This window comes from Sminthopsis crassicaudata, chromosome 3 (assembly GCF_048593235.1).
Source record: "Sminthopsis crassicaudata isolate SCR6 chromosome 3, ASM4859323v1, whole genome shotgun sequence".
In the NCBI taxonomy this organism is placed as follows: Eukaryota; Metazoa; Chordata; class Mammalia; order Dasyuromorphia; family Dasyuridae; genus Sminthopsis; species Sminthopsis crassicaudata.
In genome coordinates, this window is record NC_133619.1 from 211,322,216 (window position 1) to 211,349,574 (window position 27,359).

General features: G+C 33.9%; 1 protein-coding gene across 8 annotated transcripts in view; it reads right to left on the bottom strand.

Annotated features, from left to right (window-relative positions):
- PPEF1 (protein phosphatase with EF-hand domain 1) overlaps positions 1–27,359 on the bottom strand; it is a 157,106-nt gene that overhangs the window by 53,160 nt on the left and 76,587 nt on the right. For all 8 annotated transcript variants that reach the window (XM_074299878.1, XM_074299876.1, XM_074299873.1 and 5 more), the window contains 3 exons: positions 27,120–27,166; positions 5,858–6,024; positions 753–789 (listed from right to left, as the gene is read on the bottom strand). In XM_074299878.1, coding sequence (XP_074155979.1) covers positions 753–789; positions 5,858–6,024; positions 27,120–27,166 — 251 coding nt within the window. The remainder of the gene's footprint in view (positions 1–752; positions 790–5,857; positions 6,025–27,119; positions 27,167–27,359) is intronic.

Consider the following 27,359-nt stretch of genomic DNA (forward strand, 5'->3'; position numbering starts at 1 on the left):
GACACACTGAAATTAATTAGACTATCCCTAGTTTTCAAGTTTGTCTATTTTAATTCATTTATGTAGGTTTGACAATAACTAGAAGGAATCTAAGTAAGTTTCCAAAAACTATGTGGTTCTTATCAAAAAATGATAGATTTAGGAGGTGGGATATTAATGGTGATTTAACCTCTTCTTCCATTTGAAGGTTAGAACCTTCATTATAACAATAATGATAACAATGATGGTATTGTTTACTCATTTTTTAGTTGTGTCAGACTCTTTGTGACCCCATTTGGGGTTTTCTTGATACAGATTTTTTAGCTCATTTTACAGATGTTTCCTAAGGCTAATAGAATTAAATAACTTCCCCCAAATCACATTACAAATCACACAGACAGTAAGTGTCTGAGGTCAGATTTGAACCCAGAAAAGAGAGTCTCTCAACTCCAAGCCCAGCACCCTACCTGCACCATGGTAATAATAATAGCTAGCATTCACATACTGCCTAAAGTTTGCAAAGTGCTTTACAAATGTTATCTCAACTTATCCTCACAAATAGGAATTATTATAATCCCCATTTAATAGAGAGAGTCACAAAACTGGATTTGAACTTTTTTTTTCTTTCCTTATTCAGGTCTAGTACTCTGTGCTACCTAGCTATCCCTAAAATATGGGGAGTCAATGGCTAGTTAATTATAGCTCCACACATTTGTTTTATTCTTAATTAATGCATGAAACCATCAGAAATAGAAAATGGGGGGGATTCTTACCTTATATTTTTGCATAATTTCTTTTGTGAAGCCATACCTAAAAATAGCAATAGGAATATAAACAGTTTGGCTAAGGGTTAATTAATTCAGAAGCTACTGAAAATTATATCCCAATAATAAGAAGAAAGAAAGAAATGAAGAATTTTGTTTAAAATTATTTTTCAATAATTACTGAACATTTAACATAAGTAGAAAACTTTCCTTTAAGTACTGTTTGAAGCAAAACTAGTCCAATATATATAGCCTCCCCCCAAGGATTTCCAAATATTTTTGTATTTAAACAATTGGAAAACAGTATCTCTTTAAATGATATATCATATAGCTCAATAGAATTTCAGCAGGATTTGAGAGAAGGGAGCCAGAGTAGATGGGTCCATACAAGATCTCCATTTCTTACTAAATGTTGTAATGAATGAATAATCCAAAAAAAATTAACTAAAGCAGTATAAAATAATAACATCTTGGAGTTGAAAGAGCTTCATAGGCCATCTTGTCCAAATCCTAACTGAAGCATAATTTTTCATGCCATATTACCATTAATCACTTGTATGAAGTGGTATAAAAGGTATGTCTAATAAGAACTGGAAATAAGTTAGTCATGTATAGAAAGTGAAACATAACAAATAGGGATTTTGCCTTAGAGGGTAAGGTAACTTTGGACTGTTGAAAACATTGCATCATTTCCAAAATGTAATTCAGCCTACCATTTTCCTCCTGTTCAATTCTACAAGCTTTTAATTCAATTCAATAAACTAACTTATATATTGCTTAAAATTTAGAAAGTGCTTTATAAATATTTTCTCGATTTGTCCTCACAAGTAGATGTTATTCTGAGAGATAGGTGTTATTATTATCCCCATTTTACAGAAAGAGGTGAAGCATATTGCCAGATTCAGCTTATTTTTGACTGTAATGACTGTCCAAAATATCTGTAATTATAGATGACTAATAATAATATCTAATATTTATATAGCACTTGAAGGTTTACATGGGTTAAGTGAATTATCGAGGGTCACACAGCTTATTAAGTGACTGAGGTTAGATTAAATATGTCTTCCTGACTTTAAGTTCTGTACTCTAACTTCTAGAGGAAGTTCCCTGAAACACTGAGTGACCCCATTTCTCAAAAATTTAGAAGGAGATATGTACAGGATATCATTTTTCTGGTCCTTTTCAATTTTCACAAGTCTCAACTAATATTAATATTAGTTTTCTTGATCAGTCATGCTTTGCGGTATTTATATTACAATGTAGGCCCTTGTTTTCATCATTTTCAGTCTTTGAAAATCTTGAGTTTTTAATGCAGTCCATCACCTCACCTAAATTATTTGCACATGCATTATCATCATTCCTGACCATACCTTTTGAGCCAGCCACCTTTTCTTTTAGAAAATCAGGCTGTATTTTCTCTAAACATTAAATCTACTCTCCTAAAGTCTAGGCTCTTTGTGGGTTTTTTCCATGCTCTCCCTCCATATGACGCTTCTATCCCTTCTATTATCCTATATCTTTTCTGCCCATTAGGGTCAAACTCCTTGAAAAGGTATTCTACAATAGGTGCCTTCACTTTCTGTCCTCTCACTCATTTAACATCCTACAATATGGCTTCCAACAGCATCATTCAACATAGACAGTTATCTTCCAAGTTACCAATGATGTTACCAATGCCTTTTCTTAATCCTTATCCTTAATGACTTCTCCACATCATTCTTGATCACCCTCCCCACCTGGATTTTTTTTCCTCTCTAGATTCTCATGACACTGCTTTTTCCTAGTTCTCCTACCATCAGATCTCTACTTCTCAGTCACCTTTGCTGGTTTTTCAATCATGTTAAACCCCACTAACTGCTGTTGTTCCTGAGAACTCTATCCTTGAGCCTTCTTTCTCTTTTTTGCTCTGTACTCTCTCATATGGCAATTTTATTAGTTCCCATGTGATTCATTGTCATTTCTATGTTTATTCCCAGATCTATACATCCAATGTCTCTCTCCTGATCTACCGTCATACAGAAGATCTCAGATTGTCTGTATTGTAGGCAACTCAAACTCAACATATCCAAAAAATGAACTTAAGTTTCCATCGTAACCCACCCTTCTTTCAAAGTTCTTTATAATTCTATAAGGTATTTTCATGCTCCCAATAACTCAGGCTCACAGGCTTAGTTTCATCTTTTCACTCTCATTCACCCATATATCCAATCTGTTGCCAAATGTTGTCATTTCTATGTTCACAATATCTCTTACATATATACCTATTTCTCTAGTCACATAGTATCTTCATGTTTTCATCACCTCTTTTTTTTTTTTTTTTTGGCTGAGGCATTTGGGGTTAAGTGACTTGCCCAGGGTCACACAGCTTCATCACCTCTTTGCAGAGACTTATTGGAGCCTTCTATTTGGTCTCTTTAGCTTAAATTTCTTCTTATAGGAACCCAACCTCTACTTAGTTTGCTAAAATGATTTTTTCTAATGTGTAAGGATGTCCATGTTACTTCCCCCAAACAATAAACTGCCAGCTCTTTTTGGCAGTTCCTCTAGAATTTCTAAAAGTAGATAGCAATTTTTAGATTTGAAAAGTCTCAGGAGTTTCTCAGCATCTTGCATACACATTTTAAGTCAATAGCAGAACTCACAATTGGTTCTGTGAGGCTTTGTATCTTTAAACACCACAATTAAGCTTCCCTCTCCACCTCAGTAACTAGCACCTTATTGGTGCCTGCAATTCCTCTTTATAGTTCCATAAGCCAAAGAAAAGGACTTCTTCCTCAGAAGGGCCATTTCTGCTCTCCTTGGGAAGATTCTAATACCTATTATGTAATTCTGAGATTCAGAAGAGAATTTGGTGGTCAATTCTATCATTTAATAAATGAGGAAATTGAAATTCTGAAAAATTCAGTGACTTGCCCAATGTCACACAGGCCATAGTCAGGATTATTCTGACTCCAAGCCCAGAATTCTTTCCACAGTGCTAAACTGCTACTTTCCATCTTCCCTTTGTTTTGCCTTCTCCTACACTGTAACTACTTAGATATATTTAGTTTTCTTGGTTTTTTTTTTTTCCTTTGGACCAATTTTTTCTATCCTATCCATTAGGATTTTATCCTCTGTGATAAGATAATGGGTGGCTTCTGGATATGATTTTATAGAAAAATGCTCCACCTAATCTTTACAACTCTACCAGGAACAAAATGGCTCTTCCTTTCCCCTGTAATAGCATAAATCTCTCAATGAAAGTCCCCAAAACATTAATACTTGAATGGAATTGGCTAGAAGAGGGAAAAATGATGAAAAATTATTTCACCATTAATTACCCTCAGTTTTGTACAACTCATTTAAAATACTTGTGTAGTATAGAATTCTCATAGTGTGGTCCAGAGATCCTTGTTGTCTTCCTGATACTTTCATGGGACCCACAAGGTCAAAATTATTTTCATCATAATTTTAACATTGTAATTTCTAACATGGTAAATATCAATAGATATAACCAGATATATACTGGGAATCAATTTGAATTGGCTTGCAGGAGTCAATTATTAAATATTCAGTATGAGCATTTATGCCTCAGAAGTCAAATACTACAAAGCAGAACTTAATTTATTGTTTTATTGATTTTCTAGACTTAAAGGGACAGAGAAATTATCTTTAGGGACAGGATAGAAGAGAGTTTAACACAGAGATTGTTAAGCCAGATCTATCAGGCACCCTTCAATGTAACTCACTTAAATAAAAGTTATTTGGGGTCTTTAATAATTTTTGAAAGTGTAAAGGGATTCTGAAAGCAAACAGTTTGAGAACTGCTAGTAGAGAAGTAGCACCAATCCTATAAATGCACCATATAACAAATTCATGTTATATGGTATTTTTAAAATTCAAGATTTGATCCATGACAAGGCTACTAAAATCTAATAAAATGGATTCTTAAAGGTTATTCAAGTATAATTGAGATACTTTGAGTACCAGCAAATGAAAGTCATCTAAGTATCAGCCTAATTAAGCAGAGAACTGCTAAAATACTAAAATACTAAAAACCTGACTACTAATTGGTGAATTATATAGTTAAAACAAGTCCTAAAATCCCAAGCTAAGATAGTAAGGGGCTAATGATCTTCAATCTATGACTGAAAGTTGATACTATCCAAACATGTGTAAGGAACAATACCCTAAAAAGGCATCCTGGAGTGCCCATTTTGTTACTATGATACTCTTTGATTTTGATTTTATTTGTGGCATTGATTTCCATATAATAATCTTAGAGTATAAATATAAAATAAAGGAATATGATATCAAGAAAATTTTATTTCCCTTTTGGGAATGGAATTGGCTAAAAGAGGGAAAAATGATGAAAAATTATTTCACCATTAATTACCCTCAGTTTTGTACAACTCATTTAAAATACTTGTGTAGTATAGAATTCTCATAGTGTGGTCCAGAGATCCTTGTTGTCTTCCTGATACTTTCATGGGACCCACAAGGTCAAAATTATTTTCATCATAGGGACTATTTCATCAGGGACTATTTACCTTTTCTGTAGAGACCAAGACGTGAGTGATATATTCTAATGTTACTAAGAGAGACTATGGGTGGGATCAAAAGAAGTATAATCCTAATATGTTGAGGGAAAGTCCTGTATTAGATCCATCTGGCCAAAAATGAGAAGTTCATTTGAGAAATCTCCCAAAATTTAATCCAATTTGTTTAAACTGGACTATGGGTTACATATACAAATTTAGTTTAAAGTGAGTCTCAAATATTTCAAAAAACTAACTAAGCCAAAGGTTATTATCACATTATCATTTTTCTTAAGTTAATAACAAGTAAATGTTTGAGATACAAAAATCAGGAGGCAAAATGGTTCTGCCCCATTTTTATTCAACCCCCTCAGACTGGACCACAGCATGATTCATACAAGATTCCTATTTCTTAATGTTCTCATCTGAAAAATGAAGAGGCAAGGTCAACTCTGAGGTTCCTCCTGTTTCTCAGGCATGTTTTAGAAGGTCTAAATTTCAAGACTTTTCGCAATGTGAAGTATATGCACGAAAAAAAATTTTTTTTCATGGTGTACAAAATAAAGCAGAGAAAAATCTAAAATAAGCTATCATTACCTCATGTTCATTAGATAATCCTCATGATTCCCTCTGTTCAAGTATATATCATTGGGATATACAAGAAGAAATGAAAACAGGACCATTAATACCTCCATGGAATTTTGCCCTCTATCTACAAAATCTCCGTTGAAAACATATCTGTTATTCCCTGAGGGAAGCCCATTCTGCAGAAGGAGAAAAAAAAAAGAATTTACCAATGAAATGAATTACATGAATCATATACTATAATAAATCTTTAAGAAGAATAGATCTTTAAGATAAAATAGATCATTTTGACTACATACAATTAAAAGGCATTTGCAGTAATTAAATCAGTGAAAACAAAATTAGAAAATAAACAATAGTAGGGCAAGTGTTTGCATCACATATCACCAACCAACTCTGATATTCAAAACCAATGACTTTATTAAAGCTATTTCATTTTTTTTAAATAAAATATATTATTAATGGATTTGATGAGATACCTTATTGGTTACCAGATTTGGTTACAAGTGAATTTTGGCTATTTCAAGAAATCAAATCTGTCCTCAAAAGATAAAAATGTCCAGTAATGAAATTATGCAACCAATTAAAGAACTATCTTCTCCTTCAATATTGTCTTCAAATCTTATAGGTTCAAATACTATTTTTATACTGTTCACTCTGAAATCTATGTATCCAGCTCTAGTTTTTCTCCTGAACTCTAATCCCACATTACTCAGTTACCTTGCTGGATCTTTTGAACTGGATGTTCCCTAGGCATCCCAAACTCTACATGTCTAGAAAAGAATTTGTCTTTTTTCCCAAATCACAATTTTCCAAACTTTACTGATATCTTTTGGTTTTTATATAGCCGAAGATAACCTTACATTCTTCTCCTTTTCCCCTCTCAGATAAACATCCCTTATGAAAAAGATTATTTTAAAAAACAAAGAAAGAAAAAGAGGAGGGAAAAAAAAACAAGCAAAATCAGTCAATATAGAGGAAAAAAATCTGACAACACATGCAATATTCCATATTCATGGACCCACTTTCTGCAGCAGAGTAGTAAGGGAAGTGTCTTCTTACTTCTCCCCCACAAAGAGTTTTATTTCTGTCAATGATACTACCATCCCTCTAATGACCTATGTTCACAAACTTGGAGTAACTTTCAATTCTTTATTCTCCCTCAATCTCTGAAACAATTAATTGCTAAGTCTTACCATTATACCTCCACAACATCTCTCTTCTTTGTCCCTTTTCTCTAGTTCCACATAGCTATTAAAGTACTTTTCTAAAACATTTATTTTACCATTATTCTGCCCTGTAATATCCTGGAGAGTTGGTTTAAAGGGTGAACCTGAACTATATTGCTATGAATTCCATTCCAATTCCATAGTATGTCATACAATTGAGTCTGGTCTACATAACCTAAAGATATCAAGTTGGATGAGCTTGGCAGTTCTTCAACTTAAAGAAAATTGCTATTTCATATTAATAACTAAACTTTCTAAATGTCCTTTTTGAGCATTATGGATAATTGAAAAAAAAAAAAAACTTAAACCTGGCATAGAGAGAAGTTTTCCAATTGAAAAATATTGAAGATTCAACAGTCAAGCAGGGAGTAGAGAAGCTTCCTATGGTGCAGATCTTCTGAATGAATCAATAACATTACGTCCACAGTATATACTCCTAAATTTTCCTCCCTCATATGTTTTTATGCCAGGTTCCTACAAGTATTTGTCAACTTTCCACAGTTTTATATGTGTATTGTGATGTATAAATACAATAATATTTCTGCATTTGGTTGTACACTGACACCTATAATATTGTTAGTTCTTTAGCCTTATTAAGAAGTAAATGATTATGTTTCAGATTTTAAAAGGTCATTACTGAAAATAATAGGTTGTGTAAATATATACTATATGAATAAATTATTTTGTAAAGATAGAAAACATACTAGATGGGGACTCAAGAGCTATAGTAGCAAGTAGGGAAAATATATGTTCTGAGACTCTGAGAGAGTTTGAATGTAACCATGTGGTGATGATCAGTTTTTAGGAACTTCTACCTATGTATTTGGGAAAAGGTTGTAGGAATGAAGCAAGTCCACAGAAAGAGGCAGATGTGTGGGATATAAAATAAATTCTCGTAAATCATTGGTATTTCTATATGTTTCCAATGAAGTCCAATAGCAAGAGATAGAAAGAGAAATTCCATTTAAAACAAATGTAGTTAATATAAAATATTTGGGAGTCTACCTGCCAAGATAAATCCAGGAACCATATGAGCACAATTACAAAACACTTCTAAACAATTTGAAGGACGTCAAGTAGTCATGAGTAAGCTGAGCTAAAAGAATTAAAATGACAATTCTAATAAATTTACTTATTCAGTGTCATACCAACCAAACTGCCAAGAAATTACTTTAGAATTAGAAAACATTAATAACAAAGTTCATCTAGAAGAACAAAAGAGCAACAATTTCAAGGGAATTAATGGAAAAAATGCAAAGGAAGGTGGCCTAGGTGTACCAGACCTAAAACTATATTATAAAGCAGCAATCATCAAAACCACTTGGTACTGGCTAAGAAATAGTGGAATAGGTTAGATTCACAAGACACAATAGTCAATGACTATAGAAATCTAGTTTTTAATAAACCCAAGACTCCAACTTTTGGGATAAGAACTCATTGTATGACAAAAATTGCTGGAAAATTATAAAATAGTATGGCAAAAACTAGATTTTGACCAAGATCTAATACCCTATACTGAAATTAGGTCAAAATGAGTTCATGATTTAGACATAAAGGGTAAAACTATAAACAAATCAGGAGAATAAGGTATAGTCAGTTTCTTGGATTTGTGGAGAAGGGAGGAATTTATGGCTAAAGAACTAGAGAATATTATGAAATGCAAAATGGATAATTTTAGTTACACTAAACTTAAAAGTTTTTGTATGAATAAAACCAATGTAGCAAAGATTAGAAGGGAAACAGAAAGCTGGAGGGAAAATTGTAGTCAATGTTTCTGATAAAGGCCTCATTTCTAAAATATATAGAGAATTGACTCAAATGTATAAGAATACAAGCCATTTCCCAATTGATAAATGATCAAAAGATATGAATAAAAAACTTTCAGATGAAGAAATTAAAGTTATTCCTAGTCATATGAAAAATGCTTCTAAATCATTATTGACCAGAGAAACACAAATTAAGACAACTCTGAGAAACCCTTCACAACTTTGAGATATCACATCTTATCTCTCATATTGGCAAAGATGACTAGAAAAAATAATGATAAATGTCGAGAGGGATGTGGGAAAACTGGGACATTAATTGGTGGAGTTTGTGAAATAATCCAACCATTCTGGAAAGCAATTTGGAAATATGTCTAAGAGTTATTAAACTGGGCATATTCTTTGATGCAACAATGTTTCTCTTGGGTCTGTATTCCAAAGAGATCATAAAAGAAGGAAAAGGACCTATATGTGCAAAAATGTTTGTAACATCTCTTTTTATAGTGACAAGAAACTAGAAATTGAGTGGATGTTCCTCAATTGGGAAATGGCTAAATAAGTTATGGTATGTGAGTTGTAATGGTACTATTGTTTTATAAGAGATGATTAGAGGCTGATTTCAGAAAAGCCTAAAAAGACTTACATGAACTGATGCTAAGAGAAGTGAGCAAAACCAAAAGAACATTGTACACAGCAACAAGAAGATTATGTGATGATCAAGTGATGGACTTGGCTCTTTTCAATAATGAAGTGATTCCAATAGACTTGTGATAGGAGTGCCATCCACATCCAGAGAGAGAACTATGGAGATGGAATGTAGTCAAAGCATAGTATTTTCATCTTTTCTGTGCCATTATTGTTTGCTTTGTTTTTCCCCCTTTCTCATATTTTTCCCCTTTTGATCTTTTTTTTTTTTGCTCAGCATGGTAAATATGGAAATATATTTAGAAGAGTTCTACATTTTTTTTTAAATTTTAACCTATATCAGATTGATTGATGTCTTGGAAAGGGGTAAGGGGGAAGAGAGGGATAAATATTTGGAATATAAGGTGAATACTGAAAACTATCTTTGCATGTATTTGGAAAAAGTAAAACACCATTAAGGGAGGAGGTGAGGACAAAGGCAGGTGTTTCAAATTGCCTCTCTATTGATGTTTAGGTAATTCACAATTTCAATTCTTCACTGACCATAGTGTTTCATGACTCAGAACCATATAACAATATTGGAAGAATATAGTTTTAAATAAACCTTTTAGTTAGCTAAGAAGTTGAATTTACTAAAGGAACTTTAAAATCTCCCAAAGATAATAAATATATTCTTTTTTTAAGTTCTAGAGGGTTCATTTTCAATGTCAGTGCAAGAAATATATACTAATGGGCTCCATATGCTGTCCTTTCAACTATATAATACTATGGACAATAGATATTTTTCAGGTATTTGGTTTTTTTGTGTGTGAATAGTAAGTTAAACTTTTTAGCGTGATTATAGGCTACACTTAGGAAGTTTTGCAACTTTCCAGGGTTTAATGAAATCAGCATTTTATGGTTCACAAATAGGAATATTTGGAAGGCTTCACTATCTCTAATGAATTCTTCTATGAATTGACTCTGCACTGGATTTCCTTCAGGACATCAGCAAATGTCTTAAGCAAGCATATAACTGTTTTAATCTTCATTTGATATTAATTCTCAAAGAATTATTAAACAAAGCTATAACTATAGATATATTGCTAAGAATCTTATGGAATCTCAATGCATACACATATGGGTCCTTTTCCCTCCTTTATGGTTTCCTTGGGATAAAAAGCTATTATTTAAAATATATATATATATGCCACTTCTGTGTGCACTTAAGCTATTCTAGTTGCTAGGCTTGACTTTGTTTTCTTCAGTGTCATTTCAACTTTCTCTGTTCTATTAGAACACAGATCTAATGACTGTAATTTTAAAAATCATTCAAAATTTTGCAAATATTTTCCATCTTTTTTCTCTTTGTTGGTTTTATTTCATCCTTAAATGTTCTCAAAATAGTTTTCTTTAGATTTATCTTTTTCCAAAGCTTTCTTATACATTTTTTAAAAATTTCTGTCATTTATCTCTATTTAATGAGGTCGCACTGCTTAATAGTTTACCATAACCCAATGTTGCCCTTGGCTTCATTTTCTCTGTTTAGCTAGTAAGTTGTTTGCTGACTACAAAGATTTTGAGGCACTTTGGGCTTCTTTATTTTAGAACTTTTTTTTAATAGCAATTAAACTTCTACATGAAATTGCTATAATCAATATCTATTCCTCCATTCATTTCCCACTTTTTAATGTCAGTAATTTTGTTAAATAAGTTAGGTCGGAATTATTTTTCATTTCAGACTTTGTCTTACTCATTATCATTTTTATTCTTTCTTCTAACTTTATATTAATTTTTTAAATTTTAGAATTATAATTTTTTGACATTATATATGCATGGGTAATTTTTTTTACAGTATTATCCCTTGTACTCACTTCTTTTCTGAATTTTCCTTTCCCTCCCTTTACCCCCTCCCCTAGATGATAGGCAATCCCATACATGTACATCTGTGACAGTATATCCTAGATACAATATATGTGTGTAAAACCGAGTTTCTTGTTGCACAGTAAGAATTGGATTCAGAAGGTAAAAGTAACCTGGGTAGAAAGACAATAGTGCAAATAGTTTATACTCAATTCCCAATGTTCCTTCTCTGGGTGTAGCTGATTCTGTCCATCATTAATTATATTAATTTTTTTGTCCTTACCAACAAAGTTTCTTACTTGATAACATAGTAGATAGAGCACTGGGACTAGAGAGAGCACTAGAGCACTAGAGTCAGGAAAAACTGAGTCCAAATGTAGCTTCAGACACTTACTATGTAACTCTGGGTATATCAGCTAACCTTTATTTACCTCCGTTTCCTAACTGTAAAATAAGATTAATAGAGTTGTCATGAAGATCAAATAAGATAACACAAAAAACAACTTATCTTAGCATGGTATCTAGGTGCCTGGCCAATAATAGATGCCACACAAATGCTTATTTCCTTCCTTTCCTTTCTTCTTTTCCTAATGATAATCTGAAATCACTCTTACTACTTAATCTATATATTTTTTTCATCTTAGTCTTTTTGCAAATATTTATCATGAGCATAACAATATGGAATGACCAAATGTCCTGTGAAATTATGTTTCTTGCTTTTTTTGGATAGTTTATTAAAAGCTAACTTTTTCAGTTCCTTTGCATCTTCAAAAAGAACCTGTGAGTCATCAATCCATTCATTTAGAATTTCCTTTTGTCTCATGATTGCATCAAAAGCAAATTAAGTAAGAATCAGATTCTGTGTAGTCCCATGCTTACCAGGTAGTGATAGTATGTCCTAATATAAAGGGTATTGAGAGGTAAGCAACAACTCTGTGGTTCTCAGAGAGCTCTATTCTTATGGACTGAATGGTTATTTTGTTAGTCTAGAGGAGTGGACAGTGTAAATTAATAAAATTAAACTCCTGACCCAGGTTTCTCCCCAGTGGAAAGTTGAATTCTGTTCCTTTCTCTTTTGTATTTCAATGTCAATTTAATTCAATTCAATTGTAATTTCAACCGCCATGTGAACAATGTATAATGAAACAGATTCATCCAAGCACAGGCCAATATAGGATTTCTTTAGCAATGGATGAAAAAAGAAAAATAATAATAAATTGAATACATATTAGCAAAGTCATCATGTAGGTTACGTGCTTATGGTTACTTCCAGTCTTAAATATTGTTGAACTACTCTATAGGTATATATTCTATAAGATATTCTATAGACATAACCTAAATTTAAGATTTCTTAGATGCAGTTCAAATGCATTGTCACTTTCACCTAATTAATAACTTCAAATGTTTTAGTTTTTATATCAATGCTTTTTAAAAATAGTTTGTATCCGAACCATTCTCCAATTGATAAATGGTCAAAGGATATGAACAGACAATTCTCAGATGAAGAAATTGAAACTATATCCACTCATATGAAAGAGTGTTCCAAATCACTACTGACCAGAGAAATGCAAATGAAGACAACTCTGAGATACCACTACACACCTGTCAGATTGGCTAAGATGACAGGAACAAATAATGATGAATGTTGGAGGGGATGTGGGAAAACTGGGACACTGATACATTGCTGGTGGAGTTGTGAAAGAATCCAGCCATTCTGGAGAGCAATTTGGAACTATGCCCAAAAAGTTATCAAACTGTGCATACCCTTTGACCCAGCAGTGCTACTACTGGGCTTATATCCCAAAGAAATACTAAAGAGCGGAAAGGGACCTGTATGTGCCAAAATGTTTGTGGCAGCTCTTTTTGTTGTAGCTAGAAACTGGAAGATGAATGGATGTCCATCAGTTGGAGAATGGTTGGGTAAATTATGGTATATGAAGGTTATGGAATATTATTGCTCTGTAAGAAATGACCAGCAGGAGGAATACAGAGAGGCTTGCAGAGACTTGCATGAATTGATGCTGAGTGAAATGAGCAGAACCAGAAGATCACTGTACACTTCAACAACAATACTGTATGAGGATGTATTCTGATGGAAGTGGAAATCTTCAACATAAAGAAGAGCCAACTCACTCCCAGTTGATCAATGATGGACAGAGGTAGCTACACCCAGAGAAGAAACACTGGGAAGTGAATGTAAATTGTTAGCACTAACATCTGTCTGCCCAGGTTGCATGTACCTTCGGAATCTAATGCTTATTGTGCAACAAGAAAATGATATTCACACACATGTATTGTATCTAGATTATATTGTAACACATGTAAAATGTATGGGATTGCCTGTCATCGGGGGGAGGGAGTGGAGGGAGGGGGGGGATAATTTGGAAAAATGAATACAAGGGATAATATTATAAAAAATATATAATAATAAAAAAAATAGTTTGTTATCGGCTATCCTTTCATTTCACAATACTGTCAATGTGTCTGTCTTTAGTAAGCTCCTATTTTTTATTCTGTTCCCTAACTTTTAATGTCTCCAAAAACAACAAGTAAGCTGCTTGTTTTTAATTGTGTGGAAAATAATGCTACCAGTCTATTTACCTGGGTGCTGTGAAATTATATCAAAGCATTTTCCTATGAGTAAAATGTAAAAGCCCTCAGTATATGGACTTTGTAACAGCTATTTCAAATACTCAGTCACCCTTCTTGTTTGATTCTAGGTTAAAGAAAATGCAGTAGATGGCTGTGTTTGTCAAAAGCTTAATTGCTAGCTAGTTAGTTCATTGTTGCCATTAATATCTGTACCAAAAGGTTAAATTTACAATTTACTTTGTGCCTACTGACAACTCAAATGATATTTGTGTTATTAAGATGTATGTTGTTGTGCTGTGATATAATCCTCTCCCCTAGATAGCAACTAATTCAATATATATTAAACTTGTGTAATTCTTCTATACAAATTTCTGTAATTATCAAGCTGCACAAGAAAAATCAGATCACAAAGAGAAAAAAATGAGAAAGAAAATAAAAAGCAAGAAGAAAGATGAAAATATTATGTTGTGATCCATACTAAGTCCTCACAGTCCTCTCTCTAGATGCAGATAGCTCCCCATTGCAAGTCTATTAGATAGAGCAGTAATGAACTGAACCAGTTACACCCAGGGAAAGAACTCTGGGAGATGACTATGAACCACTACATAGAATTCCCAATCCCTCTATTTTTGTCCGCCTGCATTTTTTATTTCCTTCACAGGCTAATTGTACATTATTTCAAAGTCCGATTCTTTTTGTACAGCAAAACAACTATTTGGACATGTATACATATATTGTATTTAATTTATACTTTAACATATTTAACATGTATTGATCAACCTGCCATCTGGGAGGGGGGAAGAAGGGGAAAAATTAGAACAAAAGGTTTGGCAATTATCAATGCTGTAAAATTATCCATGCATATATCTGGTAAATAAAAACTATTAAAAACAAAAACAAAAAGAAAAAGAAAAACAACGAAAAACAACAAAAAAACAACAAAAAAACCAAGTCTATTAGAATTGGCCTGAATCACTTCATTGTTGAAAAGAGCCATGTCCATCAGAATTGATCATCACATAATCTTGTTATTACTGTGTACAATGTTCTCTTGGAGAGAACTTACATTCTAATGAGAGAAGGGGGACTAGAAGAAGAACATTTCATCATTTCAAATTTCTCTCTTACCTCTTTCTACAAAAACTATTTCAAATAAAAGTAATGTCCTCTTTTATTTTTGTGACTCCCCACTTCTTGAATCCCTTCCACTGGTTCACCATGTGTTATTAGGCATATCCTCTTTTACCCTCATTGGTAATATAATTTGACAATTAATTGCCTGACATGAAAAACAATGACATTAATAAGGGTGTAGAGAAAAGAAATCACCCTTTCCGCAATTAGCTCCAGCTGGTATAAAAATGCCTTTCTGACCCCTGTATTGAAAAACTAACTTTTGTTTCATGGACAAAGTAAATCTCTTCTACCTCCCCACCGTAAGTCATATAGATTAGGAGGAGATTGTTCTCTGTTTTCTAAAAAAGTCAGCCCTATCTGTTCTAAAAAGATTCCTGGATGAGAATAAAGCAAAAGGTTGAGTTTGATCAGAATTATTAGATATGCACCTAACAGTTCCTTTAGTGCCATCATTCTTTTTCTTCTTGTTTAGCTGTTTTAGTTTTTGATTCTTAATAACTCCTCTTCAGGGCAGCTAGGTGGTGCAGTGGATAGAGCACCAGCCCTGAAGTCAGGAAGACCTGAGTTCAAATCTGATATCAGACACTAAACACTTCATTTTATAGATGAAGAAAATGTAGCAGAGGGTAAAGTAACCTGCCCAGAATTATGCAGTTAGAAAGTGACTGAGGCCACATTTGAATTCATGAAGATGAGTCTTCCTGACTCCAACACTGTGCTTCCTAACCTCACTTACACTTATTTTTTCCTTCTCTGTTGACTCATGAGTCAGGAACAGTTTTTTAAATAATCTGTGGCCTCAGGCACCTATAAAATGAGAAGGAACTGGCAAACCCCTCCAATATCTTTCTGGAGAAAACTCCTAGTAGAGTTATTCTTTCTTTCTTTCTTTTCCCCTGAGGCAATTGGGGTTAAGTGACTTGCCCAGGGTCACACAGCTAGGAAGTGTTTAGTGTCTAATAATAGATTTGAACTCAGGTCTTCCTGATTTCAGGGCTGGTGCTCTATCCACTGCACCACCTAGCTGCCCTGAAGTGGAGTTACTAAGATCACAGGGCCGCTATCTATAGGGAGGACACTCAAGAGACATATGTCCTTGACACCCCCTATGATTCTACATAGAAAAGTGAGTTATATGCCATCATACATGCCATGCAATGATCTAAAGAGGTTGTTAATGATGGCCTATCAAACCATTCAACAGCTACCACATGCATATATAGATTACAGGCACTCTACCATCACTGATCTTCTTCATCAGGCTCAAGAAGCTTTAAACAGCAGAGCCACACCTCTTTTTATAATGCATGTTAGGTCTCGTGCTGATGGCACTGGTCCCATATTTGAGGGCAATAAGGTAGCTGATGCCCTCCTTTATCTTTTGTGTGGCCTGTACTATGATTCCCCTGCCCACAAGGCACATGCTTCATTTCATTTATCTGCCTACTCATTATGGAGGCTGTATGGCATCTTTAAAGCAGATACTACAACTATTGTTCATTGTTGTACTACTTGTGCTCCTTTTTATCCTGCTCCTCAAAATATTGCAACAAATCCTCGTGGTAAGTCACTATGATAAATGGATGTGATGCATGTTAAAAGGCAGTATATCACAAAGGAAAAAAAATAAGAAAATAAAAAGCAAGAAGATAGATGAAAATACTATGTTGTGATCCACACTAAGTCCTGACAGTCCTCTCTCTAGATGCAGATAGCTCCCCATCACAATTCTATTAGAATTGGCCTGAATCTCTTCATTGTTATGCCACGTCAAGCAAAAGGTTGAGTTTGATCAGAATTATTAGATATGCACCTAACAGGTCCTTTAGTGCCTTCATTCTTTTTCTTCTTGTTTAGCTGTTTTAGTTTTTGATTCTTCCACATTCTCAATTTCCTTATGGCTTCATTCCAATCTGAAGAAGCAGTCAGGCATGTGATCAACTATCTTTCCATTGTAGGAATTTCACATGCCTTTAAGACAGGTAATAGATTAGCTTATACATCTTCTGCCTTTAAGTCTTTTTGCATTGAATTTGACTTTATCCATTCCAATGGCATTTCTTATCCTACTAGCCAAGTCATTACTGGATAGACTATTTATACCCCCAAGATGTTCCCATTCAAACAAGAGAAGGGAATTTTGGGATATGTACAAGATGTGGCAATATATATATACATGTGATTGCTTCCCATATTTAAATTCTCTTGATTTTACATTTTTAAATTCTTTGGATTTCACCCCAGCAATGCACTTCTGGCACACACAGAAAGTGCAGCTAACTGACAGACTGACTAACAAAGACAAGAACTTTCTTTCTACAGTGATGTGGAACGGCCTAGATAGCACCTGGAAAGGCCCAAGTTGGGTCAGGGTTTGGGGCCCCGGGTACATTCTTTTCATTCTAGATGCAGATCCAACAGCAGAGGAGTGGATCCCCACCAGAGACATTCGTGACCTGGGGATCCAAGAAGAGAAGGACCAGACATGAGCCCAGAGGGATCGGCCAGATGTCAGCAGATCTCCAGATGCTGATGGCAGCCCTGTCCCTCCTGACCGTGACACCAGAGACAGCAGATGCAGCTCCAGTGTAGCAGCTGAAATGGACTAACTTGGGTGATGTGCAATAGAAACAGACTGTTAAATGGACAATGGGCTTGTGTGCTTCTCCCATGGCTACTCGCCACATGGTGGCCTGGGGAGAGGCTTTGCCCTGTGTTTTCTATTTAAGGACTATGCCTCTAAATTAGTGGGTGAAAAACCAACAGCCCACCTGCCATTGTTGCTGAAAAAATGTTACAAGATATGACTTTGCTACAGGTCATGACACCTTTATCTGTGTTTTCTTTCAAAAGATGTATGCTAGTGTAATTACAATTGTAACAAGTGTAATTAGAATTGTGCTAGAATTATGACATCCTACCTCATTGACACCCTGATATATACAAATGTAACTACAGAATTGTGACATCCTACTACAGTAACATATGTCACTGACATCCTGCCTCTTTGGTATCTTATTTCCTTGAGCATGACTCTATAGAGTCATGTTACATCATGTTACCCATTTTTGGTTATGGCAACAGTTGAGCCAAGTTCTCACTGTCATGCCTTTGTTTATTGGTCTTTTGCATCCTATCTCCTTGCATGATACTCGGTAATCTCATTGATCAAACGAACTATATATAGCTGATGCTAAGTAGCTTGGTGGGATGAGTAGTTCCCACTTTGAAAGAGAGGGGAATTATAAGGGTCCAATAGAGAGGCCAGGCAAGTGCAGTTAGGATGTAACACAGGCCTATGGCCTGGAGATCCTCAGACGTGATTGGCTATAAGTATATAGGGACTGCCTTCATGAGTGGGATCTCAGCCACAGTGGGAACCCTGAACACTGATATCGAATCAGGAATGGGAAGTGTCTCCATCTCTGATTGGCTGTGCCAGTGACCTCATGGATCTGATATAAGCTCAGTGGGGAAGGACCCTGACCCTTTTCACCTGGAGCTAAGAAAGTGCAAGAGGTCTTAGAGTAGGATGTAAACCACATGAATAAAGCTCTTAAGCTTGCCTGTGTAAACTCTTGGGTGCTCTGTTGTGCTTAAACTGCATCCATATATGAGATAGCAGCCAGAGGATTTCTGAAGGCCTCAGGAAGAGGTAAGCTTGATATTAATATTTACCAGAGATTTCTCTAACGCCCTGGGAATTAGGAGAGGCTAGCAATAGCGAATGCAGTTATAGCATGTTGCAACCCTCATCAAGAAGCTTAAATTCTTCTTCACTTTCTGCTATAAGGGTTATCATCTGCATATCTGAGATTGCTGATATTTCTCTTGGCAACCTTAATTCCAACTTCTGATTCATCCAGTCTGTCTTTTCTCATGATTTATTCTGTATACAAATTAAATAAATAAGGTTGACAATATACAACCTCGTCCCACTTTTTTCCTAATCTTAATGTTGAATTCTCGGCTTGCACACAGGTTCCTCAGGAAAAAGATGATGTGATAACCCCCCCAATTCTTTAAGGACTTGTCACATTTCATTGTAATCTACATACTCAAAGGTTTAGTGTGTACTAAAGGTTTAGCAGTACTCCTTTGCTTTCTCCATAATCCAGTAAATGTTGTCAGTTCTTTCTCTAGTTGCTCTCCCTCTTTGAAAACCAGCTTGCTCTTCTGGTAAGTCTCCATTTACATATTGCTGAAGCTTAATTTGCAGAATCTTAAGCATAACCTTGCTGGCATGTGAAATGTGCGCAATTGTTCCATAATTTGAACATTCCTCGGCATTGCCTTTCTTTAAAATTGGGACATAAATTGATCATTTCCAATTCAGTGGCCAAATTTTTTAGCATAAAACAAATGCTACAAAGTGCTGCAAAGAGTGGACCACTTTAACAACATCATCTTTTAGGATTTTAAATTGCTCTGCTGGAATTCCATTACCTCCAATAAATATCCTTATTGTTAGCAAGGATTTGTAAGGCCCATTTGACATCAGACCTCCAAGATGTCTGGCTCTAGATTAGTAACCATGCCATCATGGGTACTAATAGTTATTAGTTATCCTTGATGATATCTTAGATCTTTTTTGTATAGTTCTTGTATATTTATGCTCCTCCTTAATCTCTTCTGCTTCTATTACATTTTTGTCTATCATGCCCATTTTGCGTGAAAGTTTCCTTTAATATTTTTAATTTTCTTAAATAGCTCTATCTTTCCTATTCTATTGAAGTGTTCCATTTATTTCTATTGCTCATCAAAGAATACTTTATTTCTTGACTATTCTTTGGAATTCTGCATTCAACTGAGTTTATCTTCCCTTTTCCCCTTTCCTTTTCCCTTTCCTTCTTTCCTTAGCTATTTTTAAAGCTTCATTAGACAGTCATTTTGCTTCCTTGTTCTATTTTTTTCTTTGACATGTTTTTTATTGCTACCTTCTACACAATATTGTGAATCTCACTTCATAATTCTACCAAATCTAATCCCTTAATTCTCTTCATCACTTCTACTTCATATTCACAATACATATTCATTATTTAGATCATACCTATACAGTCTTTTGGTTTTCTCTACTTTCTTCAATTTGTCTGAATTTTGTAATAAAGACTTTTTTTTTTTGCAATAAGAAGCTCATGATCTGAGCCACAGTCAGTTCCAGGTCTTATTTTAGTTGACTATATACAGCTTATCCACCTTTATTTGCAAAACATGCAATCAATGTAATTTTGATATTAACCATCTGGTGATATCCTTAAGTAAAATTATCTATTGGATTGTTGAAAATGAATATTTGTTGACCAGCAAGTTATCTTGACAAAACTCTATTAGCCTATAAATGTAGGCCAGTATATTCAATAGTGTGATTTTCTGAATTCTTTAGAAGATATTGTTGAAATTATAATGTTTATTTATTTATCTTTCCCCTTCATAAATCTTTCCCTTGGAAGACCCAGAAATAACAAAGCAGGAAAAGGAAAGGAAAAGAAAGGAAAGGGGAGAGCACAAGAAGAGAAGGACCCTTACCTTATATAGGACCTGCTATGTGTCAGATATTGTGCTAAGTGCTTTTTGCCAATATTTCTAATATGATTCCCACAACAATCCTGTGAGGTAGGTGCTATTACTATCTCCATTTTACAGCTGAGGAAACTAAGGCACAGAAAGATAAGTGAAGGAAACACAAGGGAAAGGACGGGAAAGGAAAGCAAAAGGAGGCAAGGGGAAAAGGAGGAAGATAAGGGAAAGGGAAACTTAAAAACAAGCAAACGAGTCATGCTTTACCACATGATCTCAGTCCCTATGCTGTTCCATGAATTACTTATCAACCCTATATGGACCATAACTAATGCTTTATCTCTTGGTTTTTTGCTCCTCAATCTCCTGGTACAACTAATGTGTTCTACCATCACATCTTATCACACCTGAAACTCTTGTTCTCCCAATGAGCATGTGGATTCTGCCTATTTAGCATATTTAGAAATGTAGTTTTTTACTGCCTCGGCCTTACCTCCTATAAATATTGCCTATCCACTAACAGACTATATAAGTCTTTGAGATAAGGGATATATCATTTTTAATTCTTTTATTTCTATGCCTAGAATTATGACATGTGCATAATACATACTTAATAAGTTTGTTGTATATTTTGTTCCCATGATTTTTTATTAAATTACTGAAAAAATATTTTTAAAGATACATCTCCCTCATAAATATTTTTACAAGGAAATATAGGATTTTTCTTTTATCTATGTAAAGTGACCTTTTACCAGTCTATTTAACAACAGCAGTTATGAATTTGAACATTTGGTTAAAAGGGATATATACTGTTTCTAATTAATTCTCTATTTATTGAAAGCAAATGAAAGTACCTAACATACTATTCACATCCCTTAAACCACTCTTAACAAGTCTTAACAAGCTTCATTATGAAGAGGAACATCATGCTAATAAACACAGCAGCCTACAAAAGGGAGGAAATTACACTCTGAGTTGAATGATGCCGGGTGTTCATTATTTAGGTATAAAATGAATCATTGAACAGAACAAGGAAAATTATATGATTCAATATGTCCCTTTTATTAAATACTTGAGCTAACCTAAACTATTGTTCACATGATACAGAAGTAAGATGGGTTTTCTAGGAAGGAAAATTCTGAGATTAGTATTCCTTTAAAATTACTTTTTCTCTAATGAAGTCTTTTAAAGAACTTAAGAAAATCATAAATTAAGGAACAACAATCCAAGTTTTAATTCTTTCAAGAAAACCAACAGATCAAATTAGATTCCTAACAGTCCTAAAAATGTGTGCTGATTATTAGTATTGGCAACAATATTTTACAGTTCTATAGTCTTCTTTATTTGTCAAAGTGTTTATGTCATAGATATCCTGAAATTTAGGAAAGGATCATAAGACTGTCTAATGCAACCTTCTCATTGTATTATATCAATATCTATTGTTTTTTATATCACTTTATTTCTAAATATTCTCCATCCCCTGTATCCTTATATAGCAAACTTTCCCTTAGAGCAAACACTTAGAAACAAAAAACAGTTTAGCCAAATCAACTTAACCTATCAAAAATGTTTAGCAGCATTTGCAACTTTCCATATTCATATCCTTGTATTGCTTTTTCTGACTACTTTGTGAATATTTTCCCTATGTGGCTTCTCTATAAAATAATCTTTTTGGCAAGCATATGTTTGGCATTCAGACAGTGTGGCAAGTCCAATAGAGTTGTGCTCTCTGCAGTAGGATTGGAATGCTTGGCAGTTTAATTGGAGAAGGACATCAGTATCTGGTATCTTATCCTGCCAGGTGATCTTCAGAATCTTCTGTTATTTGGATGCAATGCCTGTTAAGTTGTTTCAAACAAGAGCTGTTCTTTCAGGTCTACTGGATTTTGTGTTGTCTATAAGTGTGTAAACATTTCATGTACTGATGGTGAGTAGAATCAACTTTTCTGAAGTTTTTGTAAAATTTTTAGTGCTTTGACCTCAGGATGGGATCCTTACCTGACTCAGTAATCAGGTCAGGGTTGGATAAGCAGAAGGGACAAACTCACAAGGTGGTCAGAAAAAGTGATACAAGGGCACTGTCAAGGTCTCTCAAGAATTTTGGAATTGATTGTATGACATGAGAAACACTGACACAGACCAACCACTCAGTATGGCATGCCCTCATCAGAGCTATGCTCTATGAACAAAGCAGAATTGAATTAGCTCAGAAGAAATGTGAGATTCACAAAGTTAGAGTCCACCCCAAATGTTCATAGGGACAATTCGAGTCTGATCTCTGGCAGAATACTCCAAGCTCATATTGGTCTGATCAACTATAGTCAGACAAACTCTAACTCTAAGGACAATAACCAACCATCCAACATCCACATTCACCTATTTTTCTTGTAGAGGAAGTGAGGGGCATTTAATCATTCAGAGATAAGTTAATATTTCTTTTATAAAATTAGGTGACAAATCATTTGGCACATATACTTTGAGCACTGATGCTGTTTCTTTATGGTACCTATAAATATAATGATACTTTTATATTATATAATAATAAAAATTATTCTTTGTTTATCTCTTGACATTGTTAATTTTTATTTTTTTGTTTCTTTGATAGAATGATTGCAACTTTCATATTTTTGTAATCACCTGTTCATAATAAATTTTATTCCAGTCCATAATTTTTATTTGTATATGACTTTATTTTTAGATGTGTTTTTTGCATGCAACAAATTATTGGGGTTTTTTTCTTATCTATTTTGCCTTTTGTTTTATTTGCTACTTAATCCATTTAAATTTAAGGTGATTGTTGTTAGGTTTGTGTTTTCCTCTCCTTTTTTATTGATTTATCATTCTCTTTCTTTTTTAAGCTGGTATTTTCCCCTGATGATTTTAAATACATTGTGGTACCTCCCATCACTCTTTTTTATCTGCCCTACTTTAAATTCTTTTAATTTACTTAAAATTTTCAACATTGCTTTCATTCATGAAAGCATTCATTCATTCATTCAATAACTTAAATGCTTCCTCCCCATTCTTATTTCCCTTTTCCTAATTAGATAAATATGTAGTTCAAAATCAACCTCCTCTCCATCTCTTAGTTTATAGAATATTTTTGATGTGTCCTTTTCTAATTTTTCAGTTATTTTATTCACCAATTTCCATTTCCTTCTGTTCTATATTGATTTCTGTTCTCTCATTTATGCCACACCCTTACTTATTCTTTCTTTATTCCTCCTTATTTCTCATAGTAGGTAGAGTTTCAGGTGCAACAAATTTCTATTTCTTACTCTACTCTTAATTATTATGCTTATTCCATTCCCACTGTCCCCTTGTGTATTTATTTATATTTTATATATTTATATCTCACTTTAATTTACTTTGGTTTTAGAAGGGCTTTTGTCTGTTGTCTTAATTCGGAATGTAACTTCAGTTCCTTTATTTTTTGGAATATCCTGTTCTATTCTTTCTTTGATTTCAAATACCTTTGGAATATTCTTGAGTTTATTCAAATTGATGATATAGTATGGCTAAAATTCTTTTTTTGATTGCTTTTAAAATATTGACTAGCATTAATATTATAAAAGTTAACCACCACAGCTTGGAATTTCAAAGATGAGGGTTTCCTCTAGCAGCAGTCAATAGGTTGAACTAATCAGTAACTTGTTCTTTATAATAAAAAATATTCTGGGCAGTTGTATAGTTTTATATGCTATGGTATGATAGGCATGGGGGTTTTATGGATATTTATATCTCTTAGCTCCATACATCCTATCTTGATATTTTACTGTGGCTTATATAAAATGCATATTCTTGTAAAGTTACTACTGTCTTTTGCTTTTATCCTGCCAAAATTTATTTCTGTATTTTTTACTTCAAATCTGTTACATTCTCTTTCAGAACTTTTACTTCTTTGGGAGGAATTTTCATCCACGATTTTAAAATTTATTTGTTTATGAGACAAGGTCTTTCCATCTCTCTCAGACTAGAAGTTAAGTGACCACTCACTGAGCTCAATTCCATTACTGATTGGATGTTACAACTGTTCTATTTCTTACCTAATCGAGTTCACCTCTCCTTAGGATGCTTGGTATCTCCCATTCTTGGGTGCTTATCATATTGGTACCATATATTGCAGACACCCAAAAGGCTTTTTCCCTATTGCAATTCAGAACTTATGACCTCAAGTTATTAGCCACACTCAATAGCAGAGATAATGCCTTGTTGTACTTAGTGAATGTTGTAATTTTTCTACCTATTGCTTCTCTTCTTTAATTCACTGAAAGATATTTCTAATTTAATTCTCATCCTATTATCTTCTTTTCAAAAGTTTTATTTCTCTTTTAACCCATTCTAGAGTTTCTTGCTGCTATTTCTGATTTCTGGGGAATTCATAGAATTTTCTTTTTATGGGGATTCTTTTGTTCTTTTTCTTTCAGAATATAAAACTTGTACAGTGTCTTTTGGCCTTAAATTTTTTTAACCTATTTTTCTTCTACCTTCATTGGTTTATTTTCTTTGGATTCTTGGACATTTTTTCTTTCATCTCAGCTATCATATATCTCTCCCCCTCCCAAACAAAAATTATATTTTTTCCTTCATCTGTTAACTCCCCTTTCCTTACAGAGATTGTATCCCTTTCCTTCAGCTGTTAACTTCCCCCCCCTTTTTTTTTTACAGAGATTGTATCCCTTTCCTTCAACTGTCTCAGAAGAATCAGAGTTTCCCATATCTCCTAGAGTATAATTCAAAGATAACCCCTGCCTTGAGGGAATGGGCAAAAGCATCTATAACCAATCTCTGAAACATAACCCTCTAGGTTTGCTTGTCTTGTCTGTATTTGGAATGCATTATGGGATAATATGAAAAAATTTTTATCTAGAACACTGTTTCTGTCTTTGAATCTTATGGATTCAATTTTATTCACTCTATTTAACATGTATTTCCATTTTTTGAGGTTTGGGGGGCTTTGTTTGTTTTGGTTTTGGTTTTGTTGTTTAGGTTGGAGAGGTTGTGGAAAGCAACATCTCGCTAATCATATAACTCTCCATCTTCCAACTTTATAAATGAGAAATTTTTTTCATCACTGATGTTAGAAACACAACAATCTTTATTTTCCATACAGCAATATTTAACAATTACTGAGTGAAATATATTGATTGATCAACAGTGATAGTTACTTATCACTGCTAGCCTCTTGAGATATCAGAATTGTGAACAGATTCAACTCTGTTATTCAGCCTATTCCTTGTAGAACTTCATAAACAGAGATGAGGTGAAGGACAGGAAGAAAAGACTTGGCAAAAATTATAGTAATTAATTCTATACTCATCTCTGGATTTTTCATCTATGCTCAGTCTTATTCAGGTGTAACATTCACATTTGCAATTGCCATCTCACAAGAGATTGTTCCCTACAAACAGCTTCAATGTGTGCTGATCCATACAAATGAATGTCACTGAAGGAGGAATAATCATGGCATATTAGATTTTTAGTTCTTTTGTTTTGTTTTATCTTAAGGAGCAAAACCATTTGGAACTCATTGTAAGACATTCCTTATATCTGAGAACTTAGTTGTACAGCAAAATAGATGACTGAAAGCTAATTTTGTATAATAATGATGAATATCAATATAATCATTAGAAACTTTTTTTATTCAGAGCCTATTGATGTGTGGATGTTAAACAAGGTGCTATCCAGAATAAATTAATTTGACATAGGCCCCATCTTCAAGGAGTTTATGTTTTCAGGGATTTTATGTAAGCTTTAAAAAGATTTAGAACCACAAGGTAACCTACAGATCATCTTGTCTCTCATTTTACAGATGAAGGAGGTAAAGTCCAGAGAATTAAGAATTAAGTCAAATTAAGTATGACTTGGTCAAACAACAATAAGTAGTCCAGCCAAGATTTACCCAACTCTTCTAACTCCAAATTCCAAAACTTACTGCTTGTAAGATATAGCTCTATTCTCATTCATAGTAATGATAGTCAGCACTTATATGGAATTTGAAACTTATACAACTCTTTACAATACAGATAATATCTCATTTGAACCTCATAATAAGATAGGTGCTATTATTGTCCCCAGTTTTTATTGTTCCAGTCATATCCTATTCTTTGTGATCCCATTTGAGGTGTTCCTGACAAAGATGTTTTACCATTTCCTTCTCCAGCTCGTTTTACAGATGAGGAAACTGAGGCAAACAGGATTAAGTGATGTGCCCAGGACCACCCAACTAATAAATATCTATAGCCATATTTGAACTCAGGAAGAGGAGTCTTCCTAATTGCAGGTCCAGCACTCTGCACTATGCTACCTACTGTAATAAATTAGAACTGAGAGAGAGATTACGTGAATTGCCCAGAGTAACATAGCTAGTAAATATATGAAGTGGGAGCTGACCCCCCTTCTGATTTTGTCACATGGTCTATCTACCACATTTTACTACTCATAAGACAGAGCTGTATTTTTAAACATTCTTAACAAAATGAATGTTCCAACCTGTCCTAATTCTGACTTCCAAAAAGAATACAAATATTCAATAAAACTGTTACTTACCTTATAGAAGATTAAAAAAAGGTCATCAAGTTTCCCATGTATATCTCCTAGAAAGCAAAGTTAAAATCATTATTTAGCATTATTCCATAGAAAGACATAGTATTCATTATATCACACAATGATATGAACTAATTGAGGACCATTGTCTAATTATCTTCAGTTTATGAGTCCTCTGTTGTTACTTTATATTTGTTGCTTTCCATCGTCTATGTTTCCAAAGCCAGTTCTTAGAATTTGGGT